Source organism: Phocoena sinus, chromosome 14 (assembly GCF_008692025.1).
Source record: "Phocoena sinus isolate mPhoSin1 chromosome 14, mPhoSin1.pri, whole genome shotgun sequence".
Lineage (NCBI taxonomy): Eukaryota > Metazoa > Chordata > Mammalia > Artiodactyla > Phocoenidae > Phocoena > Phocoena sinus.
Window position 1 is genome coordinate 52,821,732 of NC_045776.1, and position 23,213 is coordinate 52,844,944.

The 23,213-nt window shown below is 36.7% G+C and overlaps 2 protein-coding genes and 1 pseudogene across 5 annotated transcripts in view; 1 reads left to right on the plus strand and 2 right to left on the minus strand.

Moving 5' to 3' along the window:
* Positions 1 to 8,513: 8,513 nt before the first annotated feature.
* The window catches only part of YES1 (YES proto-oncogene 1, Src family tyrosine kinase), a 79,660-nt gene continuing 64,960 nt past the window's right edge, over positions 8,514 to 23,213 (minus strand). For all 4 annotated transcript variants that reach the window (XM_032603205.1, XM_032603204.1, XM_032603206.1 and 1 more), the window contains exons 9-12: positions 17,866 to 17,942; positions 16,519 to 16,672; positions 12,741 to 12,872; positions 8,514 to 11,905 (exon numbers count right to left, since the gene is read on the minus strand). In XM_032603205.1, the coding sequence (XP_032459096.1) occupies positions 11,697 to 11,905; positions 12,741 to 12,872; positions 16,519 to 16,672; positions 17,866 to 17,942 (572 nt within the window). In that variant the 3' untranslated portion in view covers positions 8,514 to 11,696. The remainder of the gene's footprint in view (positions 11,906 to 12,740; positions 12,873 to 16,518; positions 16,673 to 17,865; positions 17,943 to 23,213) is intronic.
* LOC116739093 (40S ribosomal protein S25-like) lies at positions 14,537 to 15,023 on the minus strand. The gene has a single exon (XM_032603207.1). It carries the CDS (start codon positions 14,972 to 14,974, stop codon positions 14,597 to 14,599), a length of 378 nt encoding a protein of 125 aa, XP_032459098.1. The 5' UTR covers positions 14,975 to 15,023; the 3' UTR covers positions 14,537 to 14,596.
* Positions 22,069 to 22,526, plus strand: LOC116739094 (annotated as a pseudogene).

Below are 23,213 nucleotides of genomic sequence, written 5' to 3' on the forward strand. Positions count from 1 at the left end.
AGATGGAAACTACAAGCATACAGAGGAGAGGTATGAAAGATACAAAAAAGAAAAAAATGAAAGCTACAATTTCTAAGATTAAAAAAATACACTGTATGGGATTATAAGCAGAAAAGACACTTCAAAAGAAAAGATTAGTGAATATGAAGACAGAGTAAAAGAAAGTATCCATAATGAAGCAAAAAGAAGGATTAAACAGAAAAAGAATAGAAGAGAGCATCATTGACCTGTGAGACAACAGTAAATGGCCCAATAGACACGGAGAGTTCCAGAAGTGAATACAGAAAACAAATTGAAAAATAATGGCCCCAAATTCCCAACTTTGATGAAAACTATAATCCACTGAATCAAGCATCTTAAACTCTAAGTAGAATAACTTTTAAGAAAGTCATGTGAAGGTACATCATAAATAAATTGCTGAAAACCAGGAATAAAAGACTATTTTTAAAACATTCTGAAAAAAAAAAAAAGACACTCTACATTTAAAGAAATAAAATTGAGGACAACAGAAGACTTTTTGTCAGGAATAATACCAAGTTAGAAGACAGTGAAGAGACATCTATAAAGTACTAAAAGGAAAAAAAAACCCCTGTCAACCTAGAATTCTTAACAACTAAAACATTTCAAAAAGGAAGTCAAATAAAAACTTAAAATGTAGTACTATCAGACCTGTGCAAGAAGAAATATTAAAGGAAGCACTTCATGGAGAAGGAAAACGATATCAGAAGAAATCTGGATCTATGCAAAGGAATATTACCAAGGATAAAGGGAAATATTTAATAATGATAAAGGAGTCAATTTGTCCTGTGACACAATAATCATAAATGTATATGCACCTAATAAGAGTTACACATGAAACAAAAAAGATAGAATTAAAAGGAGAAACAGAAAAATCTACAATTATAGTTGAGGATTTCAACATTCCTCTTTCAGTAATTGATAGGAAAAGCCAACAGAAAAGCAATAAAAATATAGAAGACTGAGCAATACTATCAATTAATTTGACCAAACTGACATTTCTAGAACACTCTAGCTGACAAAAGCAGGATGCATATTATTTTCAAGTACAAACAGAACATATATCAAGGTAGAACATATTCTGGGCCATAAAACAGAGTTTTAATACAGGCATACATTTGAGAGGATTGAAATTATACAAAATATGTTCTCTGGCCAAAACAGAAATAAACTAGAGTAAGAGAGAGATATCTGGAAAATCCCCAAATAATTAACAATTAAATAGCAAACATATAAATAAGCCACGAGTCAAAAAAAGAACTCAGAAGGGAAATTAGAAAATATTTTGATATGGTAAGAACATATCAAAATATGTGGAATGCAGTTAAAGTAGTATTTAAAGGGAAATTTATAACATTAAATGTTTGTATTAGAAAAGAAGGAAAGTCTCAAATCAATGATCTGAACTTCCACCTTAAAAAAAACTAGAAAAAGAAGAGTAAACTCCAAAATGACAGAGCAAATAAAACCCAAAAGGATGAAATAAGTGAAGATAGGAAATCAGTGAAACAGAACACACATGCACCTGGGTGATCGTGCACACATGCACACATACACACACATAAATACACGCATATAGAGCAAATCAGTGAAACCAAAAGCTAGTTCTTTGAGACAAATCACTAAAACAGATAAACCACTAGCCAGACTAATGAGGAAAAACAAAGGAGAGAAGACACAAATTACCAAGACTACAAATAAAAGTGGAGGCAGCACTACAGATCCTACAAACACTAAACAATAATAAGGGAAGATTATGTACAAACCACCAAAGTTCATTCAAGAAATAGAGGGTAGGAGGGAGGGAGACGCAAGAGGGAAGAGATATGGGAACATATGTATATGTATAACTGATTCACTTTGTTATAAAGCCGAAACTAACACACCATTGTAAAGCAATTATACTCCAATAAATATGTTTAAAAAATAGATAAATAATCCTATAACTATTACAAAGTTTAATAATTTAATTCAAAGTGAAAATTTTTCCCTCAAAGTAAATTCCAGGCCATCTCAGCTTCACTGTTTACTAAACATTTATGAAACAATAGCAATTCTATGTAAACTCCTCAAAAAAATATGAGAAAACATTTCCCAGCTTTTAAATAAAGAGGTTAGTATTATCTTGACACTAAAACAAAGATATTATAAGAAAACAAAACTGCAGAACAATAGCACTCATGAACATATACACAAAAATCTTTAAAAAATAGCAAATCTGACATTAGCACTATATAAAAAAGACAAAACATCACGACTGGGTGAGATTTATCCCAGTAATGCAAGGTTAGTTTAGCATTCAAAAATCATTAATGTAATTCTTCTTCTTAATAATAGACTAAAAAAGAGAAACTATATGATCTTCATACAGACTGAAGAAGTATTTGACAAAATTCAACGATTCATGATTTTTAAAAAAATCTCTTATCAAAGTAGCAAAAGAAGAAACTTCTTCAACCTGATAAAGGACATTTGGAAAAAACTATTGCCACCATCTGACTTTATAGTAAAAAATTAATGCTTTCCCCATAAGATTAGAAACAAGCACAGTGGTTCGGAGTCCGCCTGCCGATGCGGGGGACACGGGTTCGTGCCCCAGTCTGGGAGGATCCCACATGCCGCCGAGCGGCTAGGCCCGTAAGCCATGGCCGCTGGGCCTGCGCGTCCAGAGCCTGTGCTCCGCGGCGGGAGAGGCCACAGCAGTGAGAGGTCCACGTACCGCAAAAAAAAAAAAAGAAACAAGGCAAGGATATCTGCTTTCACCACTTCTATTCAATATACTTCTGAAAGTCCTAGTTAGTGTAATATGGCAAGAAAAAGAAACAAAAGGCATATTGGAAAGAATAAAGTAAACCTCTTTATTCTTGGACGACATGATTGATGGTTTTTGTAGAAAATCAACTTTGACTCACAGACATAGAGAACAAACTTACGGTTACCAAAGGGGAAAGTGCGGGTGGGGGGGAGGGATAAATTAGGGGTTTGGGATTAGCAGATACAAACTACTATATATAAAACAGATAAGCAATAAAGTCCTACTGTAGAGTACAGGGAACTCTATTCAATATCTTGTAATAACCTATAACGAAAAAGAATATATATATATGTGTATAACTGAATCACTTTGCTGTATACCAGAAACTAACACAACATTGTAAATCAACTATACACCAATAAAACTTTAAAAAAGAAAATCAACTTTGTAGAATTTACCAAAAAAAGCTTCTAGAATTAACGAGTTTAGCAAGTTTTAGGATTCAAAGTCAATTTAAAATCAATTAGGGATTTCCCTGGTGGTCCAGCGGTTAAAACTCCACGCTCCCAATGCAGGGGGCCCTGGTTCAATCCCTGGTCGGTGAACTAGCTCCTATATGCCACAACTAAGAGCCTGCATGCCGCAACTAAAATAGCCTGCGTGTCACAACAAAGATACCGTGTGCCGCAACTAAGACCCAGTGAAGCCAAATTAATTAATTAATTAAATATTAAAAATATAAAATCAATTACATTTAATATAACTAAAAATGGGAAATTAAAATTAGAAAACAATGCCTCTTTGTATTAAAAGTCTGGAATACTTAGACACAAATTTAACAACGACAACAACAACAAAAAAGCAAGATCTATACACTGAAAACTTAAGACCTAAATGTACACAAAGTTCATAATCTTGGATTGGAAAATTCAATATTGTTGAGATATCAGTTCTTCCCAAACTGAACTACTGATCTGATGCAATCTAATCAGAATCCCAGCAGGATTTTTTGTAGCTATTAAGGACTTGATTCTAAAATCCCTATGGAAATTTAAAGAACCAGAATAGCCAAAATAATCTTGAAAAGAAGAACAAAGCCAAACAAGTTAAGCTACTTGATTTTAAGACTTAACTATTATAAAAGCCACATTAATTAAGACAATGTGGGGCTTCCCTGGTGGCGCAGTGGTTGAGAGTCCGCCTGCCGATGCAGGGGACACAGGTTCGTGCCCCAGTCCGGGAAGATCCCACATGCCGCAGAGTGGCTGGGCCCGTGAGCCATGGCTGCTGAGCCTGTGCGTCCGGAGCCTGTGCTCCACAACGGGAGAGGCCACAACAGTGAGAGGCCCGTGTACCCCAAAAAAAAAAAAAAAAAAAAAAAAAAGACAATGTGATATTGGCATAATGATACATGTAGATCAATGAAACAAGAGTCCTGAAATAGACCCACACATATACAGTAAACTGATTTGAAAAAGATGCCAAGGAAATTCAATGGGTAGAAGTCTTTGCAACAAATAGTGCTAGAACAAATGGATATTTGTATGGAAAAACAAACAAAACACTACCCTTGGCCTTTACCTTATATCATATACAAAAGTCATCTTGGAATGCAGACATAAACATAAGAGCTAAAATTATAAAACTTCTGTAGAATACAATGGAGAAAATCTTTGTGAACTTGGGTAAGGCAAATTTTCTTAAGATACAAAGAGTGTGGGGCTTCCCTGGTGGCGCAGTGGTTGAGAATCTGCCTGCCGATGCAGGGGACATGGGTTTGAGCCCTGGTCTGGGAAGATCCCACATGCCACGGAGCAACTGAGCCCGTGAGCCACAACTACTGAGCCTGCGTGTCTGGAGCCTGTGCTATGCAACAAGAGTGTCCACAATAGTGAGAGGCCCGCGCACCGTGATGAAGAGTGGCCCCCACTTGCCGCAACTGGAGAAAGCCCTCACACAGAAACGAAGACACAACACAGCCAAATATAAATAAATAAATAAATAAATAAATAAATAAATAAAAATTAAAAAAAAAAAAGATACAAAGAGTGTAAATCATAAAAAAAATGATAAATTGCACTTCATCAAGATTGAAAATGTTTTCTCTTCAACAGACACCATTAGGACATGAAAATGCAAGGTGCAGAATGGGAGAAAAATATTTGTAAAACATGTATCCGGTAAAGTCCTTGTATCCAGAATATTGAAAGAATTACAACTCAGTAATAAGACAAACAACTTGGTATCAAAAGATGGGCAAAACAGACCCTCCACCAGAGAAGATATATGAATTTGAAATAAGTTTATGAAAAGACTCTTTTTTAATATAGCAGCCTTATTCATGATAGCCCCAAACATCCATCACTTGGTAAATGGACAAAATCAAATTGCAGTATATTCATACAAGGGGAAATTTCTAAGCCATAAAAAGATGAATCTCAAAAGCATGTGCTAAGCGAAAGATGCCAGACACAAGTGACTACATACTGTGTGATTCCATTTATGTGAAAACCTAGAAATGTAGAACTGGAGTGGCAGAAGGCCCTCAGTGGTTGCCACGGGTCAGGAGTGAATGGAGAGGACTGACTGTAAAGGGGCATGAGGGAACTTTTTGGAAAGATGAAAAAGTTCTAGATCATGATTCTGGCAGCAGTTTCATGACTGTATACGTTTGTCAAGACTCACCTAATTGTACACTTAAAATGGTGAATTTTATTTTATGCAATTATACCTCAATAAAACAAACAAAAAAATGTTGCGCTGGGGCTCCCTCCTCCTCTTTTTATTTGTTAATTTTGAGTTTGAATTCTCTGAAATTGCACTTAAAACTCTCCAAGAATTTTCTCTTGTATTTATTTTGGACTGGGTTTCTTTTGGTTCCAGGAGTTTCTCAAAATTTCTGGATTGATGTCATCTTTCTAATTTTCTAGCAGTGGTAAGGATTACAAAAACAGACAAACCAACAACCCAAGATCTTTGATCCTTTGAAAGAGTTTGGGGGGCTTCCCTGGTGGCACAGTGGTTAAGAATCCGCCTGCCAATGCAGGGAACACGGGTTCGAGCCCTGGTCCGGGAAGATCCCACATGCCGCAGAGCAACTAAGCCAGTGCGCCACAACTACTGAGCCTGAGCTCTAGAGCCCGAGAGCCACAGCTACTGAGCCCGCGTGTCACAACTACTGAAGCCTGCGTGCCTAGAGCCCTTGCTACGCAACAAGAGAAGCCACTGCAATGAGAAGCCCACGCACCACAACGAAGAGTAGCCCCTGCTCGATGCAGCTAAAGAAAGCCTGCGTGCAGAAACAAAGACCCAACACAGTCAAAAATAAATAAATTTATGGGGGGGAAAAAACAAACAACTTTATAAAAAAAAAAAAAAAAAGAGTTTGAGATCGGGAGACATAAAAGCATACATGTAGTTTGCTAATTCCACAGTATATTTTCTCAATGTTTTAGGAGACCAAGGCTGAGGCTGTCCTTGAAAACAGTGATTATAAATAGCAATTGTAAGTGAATAAAAGGACTCTCATAACATTTAAGGGACACACCACTTTAAATAATTCAGTTTTTCTATTAGGATCACTGTCACTCCTTCTGGCCAACTGCAAAGTTGTTTCTTTTTATTTCTCTTGTCCCTATTACCACTTGGGCTGGGGGCAATTTTTTACTTCAGATTCTCGAAGTCCTCCAGCTTCCTCATGCTAACTTGACCTTTAAGATGTGACTGAAGCTGTACTGAACTGCTCCCCTGTGTATGTGGGAAACCTAGTGTCTGTCCCTCCCAGGGTCTCTGAAGCGCTTGGCGGACTTTTATTTTGTCACAACATTTAAACCCTTACATGTGAAATCCACCCCTCCCCTTTTTTGTACCTTGTCAACCCTCTGGACATTCCCCTAATCCCTTTACTTCCCCAAATGCCACCCACCCAGGGTGTGTAGCAGAGCTGAAGGAAAGTTTGTGGTAACAGAGGAGAGCTGATCAAGCATCTTAGACATCTTGTTTCTTGAAGGTCTGTCGGCCTTTCCTGCTACTGTGGGGTTCTCACACCATTTAACTTGGCTTTTATTGTTTTACTAATTTTCTGGGTACCTCCTTTTTCTTCCATTTCCTCTTTTTCTTAGGTCAGCACTCCCACCCCCTCATTCCTATTCATTTTTCATTCTACTCATGAATTGAATGATTCATTCATTCTTGGAGTGTTACATCTAACTAGTCTGTTCAATGGAGTTTTAACATATATGGCTACCAATTTTTGAAAAATAGAAATTTAACTGAAAAATTCTTAAAAGGTTCCAATTTAGAAATTAAGAGTTTTGAATATGCTCAACATTTGGTGTGTTCTCTCCATTTAATAAGGTCTTATGGTAACTTTACATTTAACAGAATATTGTATATTGCTACTGTTCCAAAAATGTTACTGTTTTGCATTAACTCTCACTTTGACATATAACATAAGAGTTTCCAATTTTCTACTGATACATCTAGTGGTGGCATGATGAGCATCAGTCAGGGTCCCAGCTGGAAACAAATGGCACACTCGAATTAAGATAAATCAAGGATATTTACAAACGGCGGGGGGGGGGGGGGGGGGGGGGCGGCAGGGCAGGATAAGGGAACCACAAGAATTAATGCAGCAACCAACATTAACAGAAGCACCCCTAAGGCAGATAAGATAGGGGATGGGAGGTCCCCCAAAGGAGAGGAGGTCCCTTCAGTGGGAGGACATAGCCAGCCCAACCTCACAGGGAGTGAACCAGGGGAATAAATACCTTGACCTCTCTTTCAGGTTTCCTCCGGTCTTCTGCTAGAGCTCCTCGTTGGCTCAGCCCAAGAGGAATCCAGAGCAAGGGAACCCACTGGTGAGTACAGGCCAGCCTTCCAGCAGAGTATGGCTGTGGAAGGACAAATGGAAGACACCGGGCACACATTGCTTATTTTAATCAGAAATATTCCTTTCTGTATCGACAATTTGTTAATTAATCGGGACTCTGCTGTTGAAGGAAACTCAACTTGATGTCTTAAAAAAAAAAAAGTAAAGAAAGAAAGAAAATGGAAGAAAGGCAGGGGAGGAGCTGATTTTAGGGAAATAAATGCTGTTCAGGCACACACTCTCCTCCTCATCTCTGCATATGCTTGTTTGTTTTGTATCCAAGTGGGGACCTGGACTCCAAGAGCATTGAGCATTGGAGTAGATCTTCAGAGCAGTATAATCAAACAAAGGATGATTCATCTTCCAACTCCATGGAGAAAAGTCTCAGAGAACTTTACTAGGAGATTTAAATCTTGATTAAAAGAATAAATCAAGGGATGAATAAACATTTGAATAGATAGGATGGGAAGACTGATTGGAAAGATGTTATTTCTTACAAGTTAACTTATAAAACATAATGTAATCCTAACCAAAATCTCACCTGAACTTTTTTGGAGTATGAAAAATGAAGTCTAAACTTCATCAAGAACTTGCCAGAATACCAAGATGAAGGGAAAAAAAAGGAATCGCAAAGGCAACTTGCTTAACTATTAAAATGCATTATCAAGTGATTAGTCATTGAAAGTAGTGACGTCAGAATGGCCAGTTAACTGGACAAAACCAATACAGTCGGCATGGATTAACCAATAATTGGTGCTGGGAAAATTAACTGTATGGGAAACAATCATGCTAGACTCATAAGTCACATTTTATACCCAAATAACTTCCAAACGAATTAAAGAGTGATGTAAAACACAAAAGCATAAAATGTAACAGATGAGATGAATATTTAATCTTGGGATGCAAAGAACTGTTTAGGCATAAAAAAGATTTGATAACATACAAATGTACAACTTAAATGTCAAAAAAGTTACATGCAAACTTAAAAGGCAAACAGCAAACTAGGAAAACATTCTTAAGTTGAGAAACTATTACTGTACTGTATAAAAATATTTAATAAATGCTTACTAAATGATGTGTTTGTTGATTTAAATGTTAATTTTCTGAAATCATTAAGGAAAAACAAAGTTAATAATTTTTGATAATATAACAGTAAACGGCAATTAATATTATTACCTTATTGAAAATAACAAATGCTTTTGATTGGCCATTTCATAATTTAGTATCTTATTTTCATTAAACCTATAATAGAAGTATAAAACACACATAGAAATAAGGCTCACATATTTTTCATTTTTAGAAAACTGAATCCTTTATGATCAAAAGTAGTTATTCTATTTTATACCCTTCACAGATTCTTCTGTGAATAGCTTCACTTAAATCACTTAGGTTTCTCTGTATAATACATTAAAACTGTAGTTGCTGATATAATTTTAAAAAAAAAACCTGTAAAAATAATGTCACTCACTCACCTGACATGGAAAATTAACCACACAGAATGAGTTCAATAATATTCTTTCTGAATTTCATAAAGAACTGATTTAACTCTACTCAAGAGTCATAACAACACTTTTTTTCCCCAATGGAAGAAGAAACAGAATATACTTTGCTTTAAATACCAATTCTTAAAAAACTGATGAGAAAGTATGAGTAGTGGCTAAAAAGATAAATCGGTGCATTCAATGAAAATTTTTATTTCAATTATCCACAAAACAATATAATAACACTTTATAAAAATATTAAGTTTTAGGCTACCATTATTCATTTAAAAAAGTGTGCTAGAAGGCTGTTTTTGCCAACTTCCTCTTTTGGTAAGGAAAACACATTAAGAGGTTGAAGAAGAAAAGCTGTTGGAAAAAATCTTCAAATGTACAAAGTTGTTTATTTTTCTCAGCAATTTAAAAATACATAACCATTTAAACTGAATACACATTAAGTTAGTGTTTTATTTCCTAACTATACAATCGATATTATAAAGAACTGCTCCATTCAGTTAAAACCTAATGAATACCATCAACTTTTTCTGGCCTATTTTTCTGAAGAGAATTAGTACATAAACATATAATTTTATCCTTTTTAAAATGCTTAGAAAAATTGTAATATCATAGTTCACACAAAGCCCTTTAAAACTCTGATGTCACAGGTTGTAGACGTTAAAGGTAAGTGATGACAGCAGAATTCTTGGGAAAACCCTCTTGGAAGAGGGATTCAATACTAAGCAGGTTACGTAAACATAAGAAGCCACCACAATTTTTAGTACCAGAACTGTTGCCAACCTGCATGAAGTTCATCTGTCACATTTTAAAATGGTTTGAATCTCAACAGAGATACCACAGCACAGAATTTTAAATTTAACGATCAAATCAGGTATGTGATGGTGGTCAGTAATAATATTCCTAAAATACTGGGACCCGATGTGTTGCTTTATTTAAAGTGTGACTATAAAAGAGAGTATTTTAAAATGTAAATACCAGACTTTTGTCAGATTCAGTCCCTTTGCTAGACACTTAAACCAGTGATGCTGCTATTCAAATTCGTATTCTGGAATTTTCTTTTTGAGTTAGTCATAAAAATCAGTATTATTCTGTATGTTTCACTTCTGTACTTTAAATAGGCAAAATCTGTCCCCCTCTTTTCACCACTGCTATTATTCCAAATATGTTTTCCTCCTCAAATCAACTAAATTCTAGAAGGGAAAAAATGATCATCATTAAGCATATTCAAAAAGTGAATGTAGATTCAAACATGGATTTGAAACCTGGAGTTCTAAAAATGTTTTGCATAAAAGCTGTATCACTGGAATTAGTGGGAAGCCTTAACTTAGCTATTTTGAGGCTATAGCACTCATTTAGTATTTATGTTAAGAAAGATTAGTTTTATAGTCATACCTTATAACTCTTAAAATCTCAGAAAATAAGTGAGGAGCTTTGAGTGCCAGCAAAGCCATTTTGTCACTGTAACGTCAACATTAAACATTACATTCCATCTCTCTATCTGTAAAACTTTCACATTTTCTTTTCTCATATTTCTTTAAATACATTTTCCTCTCTGTTAGTCTATATTCAATAAGAGCAAAAGTGCATTCAAGTCCCTGATCTAGTGATATTTTATATTTGTGGCACCCATCATCATAAGTACATATTAGCAATCTCACAGTACCAGTCTGTTTTTCAGAAAGGACTATTTAAATGCTGGGTTTATTTTTTTTCATGCTATCTAAAGATTAAAAGATTTCCCCTTGGGTTGGATAGTATGATTTCAATTATATATTGCCTTTAAAAAAAATCAGTGCAACCTTATAAAAGATTAACCCATATTCTAGTTACCTTCATTATTTTAAACTGAGCTATTCAGAAATGATTAAAGTGAAAAATTTCTTCTACTTTCCAGTTCCATGAGTATACTGAGTATTAACATAGTGCATTATGCTTTCAAATTCCACTGCTGTTGTCTAACATTTAATCAAGTTTTAGATGCTGTTTATATTCCTTTTTGCTTCTAAAGACCTGGCCCACTTCCATGCAAACAAAGGCATATATTAAGGTTGCATATTAACTGTTCAATTTAGAAAAAACTTCTAAGAATAATAAATGCAAGAAATTTTAAAAAATTGGAATGGAATTGTTTGGTCCCGTAAAGTTCTGTAATTCTAGATTTTATTATGGTATAACTTTTTAATCTCCCAAGTTTTGTCTATACTGATTGATAAATTTCTCTTAATTATGAGTTTGGGGAATAAAAGAAAGGTAGTGATTCATAAACAGTAGCCTTGTTGCTCTTCATTGTCATGCTATCACTCACACAGTCATCAATATCTTAACTATACTTTCTTTGGACCCTGAAATAAGCTGAAAAATTCATCATTGGTACTTTAGAGTTTAACACTTAGGAAAAAAAAAAGTGGTTTTGTGCAACCACATCTGTAATTCCAGTTTACCATCAAAAACATGCAGGGTGAAGAAGATTTTCTTCTTTTGATTCCTGTACGTGAGGAAGTCTACACAAGTTCTTTACATTTTGGCAGATTTGTGCATATAAAATTGGCTTCTTGGATTATAAATTTTCTCCTGGCTGGTACTGTGGCTCTGTAGCAGTGAAGTAGTCTTCCAAGAAGGACTGGATATATTCAAACGTTGGTCTTTCATCAGGGTCCTTCTTCCAACAAAGATTCATCAATTCATGTAGGGACTCTGGACAGCCCTGCGGGCACGGCATCCTGTACCCTCGTTCCACCTGTTCCAGCACCTCGCGGTTTACCATACCTATCACGCAAGATTCAAACACCAAAAAACAGTGACGCCAAACTCTACTAGCAAAAAGAACAAATCCCCTAACCACTAACTAATTGGAGGTATATTCGAGTGAGTTTATTTACTGAAGCGATTCTTTCAACAAAGAAATAAATTTTAAATGTCAAAGTACATCAACAAGAGCTTAGAAAATGCTAATCTGTTTCAACATATCTTTCTTCATTCCACCTAAAATCTGGCTTTTAATACTAATGCCTTCAATGAGAATTCAGAGTGCTACTCTGAGGTACTGATACTTTCTGATACTAACAGTTAATAATGACCAAACTTGGGCTAATGAGGAACAGTGGCCAAGAACTTTCAAACAGGAATTCAGAAGAAAGAGTGCTAGTCCTGGTTTTGCCAAATATACTAATTATGTTATTTTATAGCAAGTCACTTCCTTGAAACAGTTTCCTTATCAACTGTCACCTCTTTGGCTTACCTCAAGTTATTACACAGTTCCTTTCTTGTATTCCTCTGTAATCCCCACCAACCCCATCAGCAGTGCACCCTGTGTTATCACAGGGTAAGCATACCCTCAATTACCTGGGGAAGGAGAGGACTAGGATATATTTATGCTCATTTCCTAAGAGAACAGCAGAGCGAAAAGGCCCTTTTAGAAAATGCCCTAAAGGGAGAAAACTGAGCACACCTTATCCTATCTCAAGGACTGTGGCTCTCATAGACTGCTCCCCATCCAATGACAAAAAAAAAAAAAGAGACAGAGAGAGAAAAATAAACGTCTCCCCTAACCCCTTACACTTTTGCTCATAATAAACTCCAGTTACATGAAATGCAAACTTACCTGGATATGGCACTCTGCCCTTTGTTACCAGTTCCGTCTGCAGAATTCCAAATGACCATACATCAGACTTTATTGTAAATCGACCATATAGTGCAGCCTCAGGAGCTGTCCATTTGATTGGAAATTTTGCACCTAAAACAGTATTGACAAGCTTGCTTCAGTAACTTGCTTTTCTCTATTTGTGTAAATATGACATAAGCAAGGTTAATTTTTTGTCACTATCCCTACTGTACATGTCATCAGTGTCAAATTCTTCAAAAGTACAAGATATATGGGAAAATTTTCTTTAATACTATTTAAAATTTGCATTAATAAAAATCACATTTCTTCCTGATAAGATATTCAATGACAGAATGGCTGATGGGGATAGAAAATTATTCAAGAAAATAGAGGTGGGGGCGTCCCTGGTGGCGCAGTGGTCAAGAATCCGCCTGCCAATGCAGGGGACACGAGTTCAAGCCCTGGTCCAGGAAGATCCCACATGCCATGAAGCAACTAAGCCCGTGCGCCACAACTACTGAGCCTGTGCTCTAGAGCCCGCAGGCCACAACTACTGAAGCCCATGCTCCTAGAGCCCGTGCTCCGTGACAAGAGAAGCCACTGCAATGAGAAGCCCGTGCACCTCAACAAAGAGTAGCCCGTGCACAGCAACGAAGACCCAACGCAGCCAAAAATAAATTTTTTAAAAAAAGAAAAGAGAGGTAAAAACTCTAGTAAGAAGCAACCAAGTACATGGGTTATAGGATCTATAACTTTTAAGTCAGTCTAGCTCCTAGTAGTTCTAACTGTTGGTTGCCAAGAAGCTATTCTATCGGTTCTAACGTCTACTGGTTTTCAACCACAATCTCCTTTCTAAATATTTTATGATATCTCTCTGGAAAATTTTATTGTACTATCATTTTTAAAAGCCTAAAAGACTAAAAAATATTTAGTCAAACATTTAGTGTATACTTACTTTTTATGCACAAGACGTTATGCTAATTGTTATAGGAGACACAAAACCATAGCCTTTGTGACGTTTATAAACTTATAGTGAAAATGAGATTATAGGTGTCTTAAATACTTGAAGTTCCTTATATATGTATATAATGTTGTAAAATAGTTCTTTAGATGTTCAAACAGAAGATCAATTTTCATTAGCACACAAAAGGTTTCATTTAAAAAGTGGAGGCTAAGTTTAGCCTTAAAGAATGCTTAGAATTTTTGCAGGTAAAGATTAAAGAACAATAGGAAGATATTTCAGCTGGAGGGAACAGCACAAACATATGGAGACTGAAAAGAAAGCACTGTGTTGAAGACAGGGTTTCTCAACCTCGGGACTACTGGCATTTGGGGCTGGATAATTCTCTGCTTGGTCGGGGCTAGCTTGTACTTTGCAGGGTGTTTAGTGGTATGCTGGGCCGCCCCCAGTAGATGACAGTAGCAGCCTCCCAGTTGTAACAACTAAAAATGTCTAAAGGGACTTCTCTGGCAGTCTAGTGGTTAAGACTCTGCACTTCCACTGCAGGGGGCACAGGTTCGATCCCTGATTGGAGAACTAAGACTCCTCATGGTGCGTGGCGCAGCCAAAAAAAAAAGTAATAAAATAAAAATAAAAATGTCTCAAGAGGTCGCCAAATGTCCCTTGGTGAGCAGTACCACCACCCCTGTTTGAGAACTGTGATTTAGGGAACAGTTCCCAGTGGTCTGCGTACCAATATGGTCAGTGACAAAAAGATACAGTCCAATGAAAAAAAGAGAAAAAAAGATCACATATCAATTCATAAAGCTAAAATCACTAATTTATAGGTATATTCTTTTTTTTTTTTGATTTAATAAAGTTTTATTTTTCCAAATATACAGCTGGTGGGACCTGTTCATGCGTCTTCACCAGCAGCTGGAGCATCTCCACCCTTAGTATTTCTGGTGTAAATTACTTGAGCTCTGTGCTTTGAAACCAGTTTAATAAGTCCTTTACTAAGCAGCTCCTGCAAGGCTGCCCTGGCCAGGGAGCCACGAATCTTCAGTCTCTCAGAGACGACAGCTGGAGTTATAAGCTTATAGTTGGGAACTTCTTTACAGAGTTTGTCATATGTTGCTTTGTCAAACAAGACTAGGTTATTGAGCTTGTCCCAAACTTTGCCTTTGGACCACTTCTTCTTTTTGGCTTTACCCCCAGACTTGTTCACTGGGTCTTTGTCTTTCTTGGCCAACTTTCCGGCATCTTTCTTCTTCTTGTCATCCTTGGGCGGCATAGCGAAGCCGGGAAAGCAACTGCTACCACCTCGCCTAAGATGTCGGACGAAAAGCTATAGGTATATTCTTTATTCTGAGATTACATTCTTCCCGCTTGTGTAGTGTTAAAATGCTTTCTTTTATGAAATGATGGTCATAGTGGATAGCTGAGAAAAGGTTTTTTTTGGTATATCTACTAAATAAATCTTTGCTAACCTTTACGTTGGTCTTACTAGTTTGTATTGAAATAGTCTGTTTATAATTCAGTTGCAGACAGACATTAGGCAGTGAGCTCCCTGACAGCAGAAATCATGCCTCTTACAGCTGTGCCCTGAAGTCCAGCACGTGGAAGGACTCAAATGTTTGTTAAAGACAAGCTGGACCTAGACAGTAGGAGATGATGAATGCCAAGGTATCTTTTTTATAGCTGTGGAGGCCTGAAGGTTTCATCAGGATGAACAACCTATGTGCTGATCTGCACTCGACCTTACGTACTCTCTGCCTGTCAAAGTTACACTCTTTCTTTTCATAGTGGACTGAGCGTCCACTATGTTAGGTAATGTCAGGCACTCTACATCTATTAATGCATTAAGTTTCACAACAATTTTGAAAAGTAAGTATTACCATCTAATATTTGTAAGAGAGGAGACTGAGGCCCAGTCAAAAAGGTTAGGTAACTTGGGTGAAATCTCTGGGCTAACAGGAAATGGAACTGGAACTCAAAAACCCATACTCTTGAACATATGTATATATATAACTGATTCATTTTGTTGTAAAGCAGAAACTAACACACCATTGTAAAGCAATTATACTCCAATAAAGATGTTAAAAAAATTTTTAAAATAAAAAAAATAAAGAGGGAGGGAAGACACAACATTGACTTAAAAAAAAAAAACCATACTCTTTCTGTATGCATATATTTTGTCCTTTAAATGTATACTGAATGAGAGCTCAGAGAGATAGACACCAAATAAAAGAAGTGACCTGTTGTAATTTCTGTAAGCTCCCCTCCGTCACTGTTTACAGTGTCAATCTTATAAGTGTTTTTATTTACTACAATTTTATATATAATAAAGAATTATTGTAAATCTGGCACAGGACTGGTTTCCAAAGCCTTTATAAAATTGTATGCTATTTCTTAATACATTAACTCCTAGTCCTTAGTGTAGTAAAAACTGGATGGTTCTGAAGTTTGTTACAAAAGTTATTTTAAAATGTTTCTTATTTGTTGGCATGCCAAAGGAAGTGTGAAGAGAATACCGCTTGCTATATTTATAATGCAAAGAACACCCACAGTTAGATTCTTCCTTGGGGGAAATAACTATCAGAAAGCCACAGTACTATGCACCGTGTATAATTTTATGAATAAAAATCAATGTTTTTATGACTTTTTTTTTCTTTTCCTTTCTTTTTTATTGGAGTACAGTTGCTAATGTTTCTATGACTCTTCTGAGCAGACCGAGAGCTGTTCTTCTTATTCTGTAAAACCCTGTATATTCAAAAGAATGGTAAGAAAAATCCATCGAAAATGAGGTTACAAGCATTTATTAAAAAGCCATTTTACCTTGTCTAGCTGTATACTCATTGTCTTCAATTAACCTTGCTAAGCCAAAATCTGCTATTTTGCACACAAGGTTTTCTCCTACAAGAATGTTAGCAGCCCGAAGATCTCGATGAATATAGTTCATTCTTTCAATATACGCCATACCATCAGCAATCTTGGGAAGAAAAAAAACATATGATACAAAGGGAAGGAGGGAGAGGACAATTCTGGTTAATGTTAAGTCAGATCGCTGAAGAATCATATATCTTCAAAAGAAATGATGGTAACGGGGCATAGTCTAGCAGATAATAATAAGAACAGAAAACCTTTTAATGGAGTGGGGGGAGGGAGAGGAGGATACGGAGGGAGAGAGGGAGAGAGAGGGAAGGAGAGAAGGAGAGGGGATAGGGGAGTAGGAGAAAGGCCCACAAAGCCTGAAGCATTTACCTGGCCCTTTCCAGAAACAGTTTGCTGGCCCCTAGTATAGAGGGGCTCAGAGCCTTGAGCTCAGGTGTGTGGACGAGGCTTGACATATGCTAAAGTCTCACAAGTACGGTTTCTTGGTATAAAGTTTCTCTAAATTGCTATATCCCATGGACATTTGGACACTCACTGAGAGAGGAGTCTTAGACCCAATGTGTCAACCAAAGCCAATAAAAGGCCCCTTGAATACCTACCACACACCTGAATATAACTTTTAATAGTTTTCATTTATATTTAAAAACAAAAATCCAGAATAGTAAAACTATCCCATCTTTAACTGTATACTGCCATCTTAATTCTTGTTTTGGACTATATTAAATAAGAAATTCAGCATATACTTTATCTTTATTTATTTATTTATTTATTTAAAGACGAATATTATTAATTATTTTAGGTATATTACCTTCCAACCTTCTATCCTGGTAGGATCAGTATGATTCTATGTTGCTTAATATCTGCCTATCTACGGCATCCCACTCCCAGCTTTGTTCAGGGCCTTTTGCAGCACACACTTTAGATTTCTAATATTTTCTTTGGAATAGCGATCATTCATTGTCTTAAAAGTTATCTACTGAAATATAAATACATATAGCTTTTATATTTGTGGATGCATATGTTTCTGAAAGGCCATATGATACAGGAAAGCACTGTACTGGGAGTTACTTACCTGATTCTAATACTAATAAGTTATATGACTTTTAGATACCTGGGTCCTCAAGATACTACAGTATCTGTAACATACGGAGTTCAGACTGGATTATCTGCAATGTTCTTCCCAGCTATAAAATTCCATGATTTCACTATTTGAACAATAGTATCTACTAAGATTACATTTTTAATGTACACTTGCAATTCAAATGGACACATGTATAAACACACAAGTACCTGAGCAGCCATGTCAACCAGTTGTGGGAGCTTCAAGTACTTTCCATCTCCCTCCTTCAGGAAATCTAATAAGCTCCCTGTAACAGACAGCAAGACATTCATAAAAAATAAGCAAATCTTAAATCAGAATTGCAACAAACATTCCCCTACCTCCAAACAAATCATATCACAATACAAAACTTCAGCTTTTTATTCTTCAATATTTTTTGCAGCTTTGGAATTTCTGAATAATTATCTTTAAGATTCTAGAAGAGGGCCCTAAACTGAATTTTTTAAAACTTCTGATAACATGAAAAAAAAGGGAAAATGCAATCATCTCACCAGATTACAGACATTCTTTCCTTGTTTGCTTTGATCAAAATCAGTCCAATTTTTAGTCAAAAAGTAGTATTAGATACTTATATTTTTAAGTCAATCTGTAACAAGAGCTCAGACAACTTGAGGACATCTTGGGGTACTTGAAACTAAAGCTAGGTGGCTAAATAAATGAGTTGATGTGAAGTGTTAGTACAACCAACTTCTCTCAATTTTAGCAGAAGATACCATGCAACAGCAAAGTACTATGCATTACAGCAGAGATAAAGGTTGGAAAGAAAACGTCTAATTGCTATTCTATTACAGGTTAAAAACCATGTACCTGAATTTAATCAAGAGAAAATATCAGACAAACCCAAATTAAGGCACATTTTATAAAGCAACTTTGTTCTCTCAAAAAAATAACAATGTTATGAAAGACAACAAAAGCTGAGGACTGCTCCAGATTAAAGGAGACTAAAGAGATGGATGACTAAAAGCAATGCACGACCACGGACTGGATACCAGATCGGGGTGGTGGGGGGGAAATTGCTATAATCGTCACTGGGACAATCGGTGAAATCTGAATATGAACTGTATTTTAGGCAACAAAATTGTAACCATGTTACATTTCTTGAACTTGATCATTGTACTGTGGTTATGTAAGACAATGTTCTTGTCTTCAGAAGACAAACTCAAGTATTTAGAGGTAAAGGCATAACGTCTGCAATGTACTCTCAAATGGTTCGGGAAAAAACCCTCACATTTATTCATACATATATATAGCACTGGGCGAATCTGGCTGAAACATACATGGGAATTCTTTGTATTATTTTTTGCAACTTTTCTATAAGTTTAAAAGTACTTCAAAATAAAAGTAAAATAAAACAAAAAACAAGGCAAGACAAAGAAAGCCCTTTCCATGTTGACAGGACTATGAAGCAAGACATAGTCATGACTTAGTCTCTTCATTTATAGAGATTCAAAGTCAGGGAATATCTCTCTTCCTCTGGTCCGTCTATGGCAGGGAGGACATGTTACTGTGTTTGTCCATTTATCTGTCCTTTCAAATATTTACTGAGGGTCTACTACATGTGAGGCACTGTAAAAGGCATAGAAGATACAAAGATAAATAAGATCTTAAAATACTATATGAAAGTATAGTATATAGATCTAGAAACTATATGCACACAAATATTGTCCAGTAGGTGTTATAAAAGTTACTGTAAAAACTACAGTGGAGACACGATGGATCTGGTTAATTCTATGGAAAAATCAGGAAAGGCTTCACAGAGGAGATGCATCTTGAAGAAGAATGGGGTCAGACAGAGAATTCCGGGAAGACAGAATAACAAGTACAAAGGCAGTAATTCATGAAACGGCACAGTAAGTTCAAGGAACTGAAAACGGTCCTTCCTATGCAAGAACATGGGCACAAAGATGGGAACTGATGAGAAAGAGGCTGCAGGAGTCAGAACACAGAAGGCAATGCATAAATGGACTTTATCTTTTTTATATGAAGTTTTATAGAGAAGCAATATGATCAGATTTATGTTGAAAAAGCAATCACTCCAATCTGATGAATGAAATTGGACTAAAACTGCATAAAAGGAGTAAGTTTAAAAGTTCCTGCAATAGTCTAGGAAAGAGTAAGAAGAGGAACATTTCCAGAAGCACTTAATAAATGGAATTAACAGCCCACAATGGACTATTATTACATAAGGGGGTGGGAAAGTGAAGACTATGGGGCCTCATTGCCAGAGTCTGTGTTTCTAACAAGTGTCCAGGTGATGCTACTGCTGCCGCACCCAATGTTCCAGAGTCTCCTTCCCCTTTCCAAAAATGGCAAGTACAAGAATATTCACTGCAGCACTGTCTGTGATGGTGCAAACTAAAAGCAACCTAAATGTTCATTGGGAAAGGAACGAATAAACAATGGAACACTCATACAGAATTTCATTCAATAGTTAAAAGTACACAAATGAGATCTCCCCTTATCCACATGAATAACTCTCAACAACGTAATGTTGAACGAAAATAAAGCTGGTTAAATTTATGTAATTTAAAAACATACAAATACTGTTAATAGGTAACTATATATTAGTAGAAGTATATCAACAGGAAAAACAGAGATGGGAAAAGCAACAACTTCAAAACTGAGGTTACCTCTGAAGGGAATGGGCTCAAGGAGGGGTAAAAACAAGGATTAAGTTAGAGCTTTAATGTGTTGTTTCCTTAGTAGAAAGATCTGAAGCAAATATGGCAAAATGTAAAAATTAGTTAAATTTGGATGGTAGGGACATGGGTGTTATGGCATTCTTTGTATGTTTGAAATATTCTGTAATTTTAAAAGAGTAAAATGGCTAGTTAGGAAGTAAAGATGTAATACTGTCTGTCTTCTTTAAAGAATCTTGGGGCTTCCCTGGTGGTGCAGTGGTTAAGAATCCACCTGCCAACGCAGGGGGACAGGGGTTCAAGCCCTGGTCCCAGAAGATCCCACATGCCACAGAGCAACTAAGCCCGTGCGCCGCAACTACTGAGCCTGCGTTCTAGAGCCCGCGAGCCATAACTACTGGAGCCCACGTGCCTAGAGCCTGTGCTCCGCAACAAGAGAAGCCACCGCAATGAGAAGCCCACACACCGCAACGAAGAGTAGCCCTCACTTGCCGCAACTAGAGAAAGCCCATGCACAGCAATGAAGACCCAACGCAGCCCAAAATAAATAAATTAATTTAAAAAAAAAAAGAATCTTGGCTGTGAAGGGAAGCAGAAGGTAAAGAGAAGTCGGTGAAAAGCAGATGTTGGGACCAAGAGAGGGTTTTCTTTTTTAAACGAAAGGAAGGATTTAACTGTCCTTAAACAGAGGAAGGAACACTTCTTTTTCTTAGCCTGCAAGACAGACTGATGTTATATAAATACGCTGCATGATAATGTTGAATATACAGAAAGAAGCAAAAGCTACAGTTGTTTGTTTCGGGATTTAGAATGTAGATAAGGAGCCATGATCAATCCACTATGTAGAACATCATTCAGTGTAATGATAATTGCTAGAACAGTACAAAGGCTACAGAGCACAGAAATCCAGGACTGGAATGTGTGTTATTTTGACAATTCTTTTTTTCTGATCTTTAATTACAACAAACCCCCCCTCCCTTAAAAGTTTCTTATATCCATTTATCAGAGCATTTTGGATCATATCAGTGGGTCCTTAACCTTTTTTTGGTCATGGGTTATTCTGAGAATCTGATGAATGAGAGAGTCTATGGACTCTCTTTCTAGAAAAACATACATAACTGTGCAAAGATTGACAGAGAACTTCAGAGGAAGTTCACTGACCCTCTGAAGCTCATTCATGGCAGAGAGAGCATGTATTTGATAAGTAATTATGAAACCAATTCAGAGCAGTCCTTAAGTTGGTCTCATATACCTCTCTGGCCTTATTTCCAACCAGTTACCTTCTATACTTTCCACTACCCATGGTTTTGTTCCCCATTTCCTCATAGCTCTGCAGAAAAATACTGGTACCCTTCACTTTACTTATTCATGTCCTTCATAATCTTAAAGGGTATTTCAAGACTTGTCTTTTCTACTAATATTTCTCATTTTATTCCAACCTATGTTATCTCTTCCTCAATTTCTATGTTACTTACTGAATGTGTCAAAACACCTAGAAATCCATTATGCTTTGAACTTGTTTGTTGATAGCGAGCTGTTATTTAATCTTATACTGAAAATTAACTTATCGGGTTAGGTCTTTTCTCTCTTAATTCAATGTAAGTTGGTTAGATGGCTTTATTTCTTTGATACCTTATAATACTGGCACACTGTTTATATATTAGAAGCATTCAATACATTTTAATTGTTAACAATTTCTAGAGCATTCTGATTATAAAGAGAACACACAAAGCAATGAGTTTGGATAGATTATGGAGGGCCAAGTTCTAAGTGCCTGAATAGCAAGATGGGGAATTACAGAGTTTAAAACTAGAAGGGCCTCTCTCGCCTCCCTGCTTCCAGGATGACCAAGAAAAGAAGGAATAATGGTCACCCCAAAAAGGGCCGCGGCCACCTGCAGCCTATTCGCTGCACCAACTGTGCCCGATGTGTGCCCAAGGACAAGGCCATTTAAGAAGCTCATCATTCGGAACATCGTAGAGGCTGCAGCCGTCAGGGACATTTCCGAAGCGAGTGTTTTCAACGCCTGTGTGCTTCCCAAGCTGTATGTGAAACTGCATTACTGGGTGAGTTGTGCCATTCACAGCAAGGTAGTCAGGAATCGTTCTCGGGAAGCCCAGAAGGACCGAACACCTCCACCCCGATTTAGACCTGCGGGTGCTGCCCCATGACCTCCGCCAAAGCCCATGTAAGACGCTAAGTCCTTAAAGACTAAAGAAATAGTGTCCCCTGCAAAGACAATAAAATGGAAATTATATTTTAAAAAAAATAAAAAAATAAACTAGAAGGGGCATTTGTGATCTTGTATACTAAACCTCCCATCTAGAAATAATCCTAACCCAGCAATCTGACAACATAGACTTCTACCATATTCCCCAATTAAATACTTCTTGAAATCAATATACAAAGCTAAACGGACCATTAGCTTTATCTCCACTATATTCTTATGCTATCAATATCCTGATTTAAACTTTCTCTTTGTCCCTTTTCTCCCTTCTAGTTCATCTAATGTACTCTGACATGGGATATTTGGCAGTTGTTTGAAGTAGAGATTCTTTCCCAAAAGTGCCATGTGCTTTGGGAGCTTTAGGTAATGTTTTGGCTCTCAATTAGTAGGCTATATCAATTCTTAACTTTTGGTTTTCTGTTTCTTTTGGGGGGAAATATTTTCTTATGGTCAATGTGTAGCTTGTAGTTGGTCCTGTCACCGCTAGATGGAACTACATCACTGATCAAGATGGACAAATGGTGAGGGATGACTCCATCAGTGGCTCTAACTGACTAGTGACTCATTAAGACTAAAAAAAGGAGATAAAATTCAAGAGGATAAAAAGCAGGCCTGTCAGCAAGCATATTTGGTGACTTACTAGTTCCTCTTC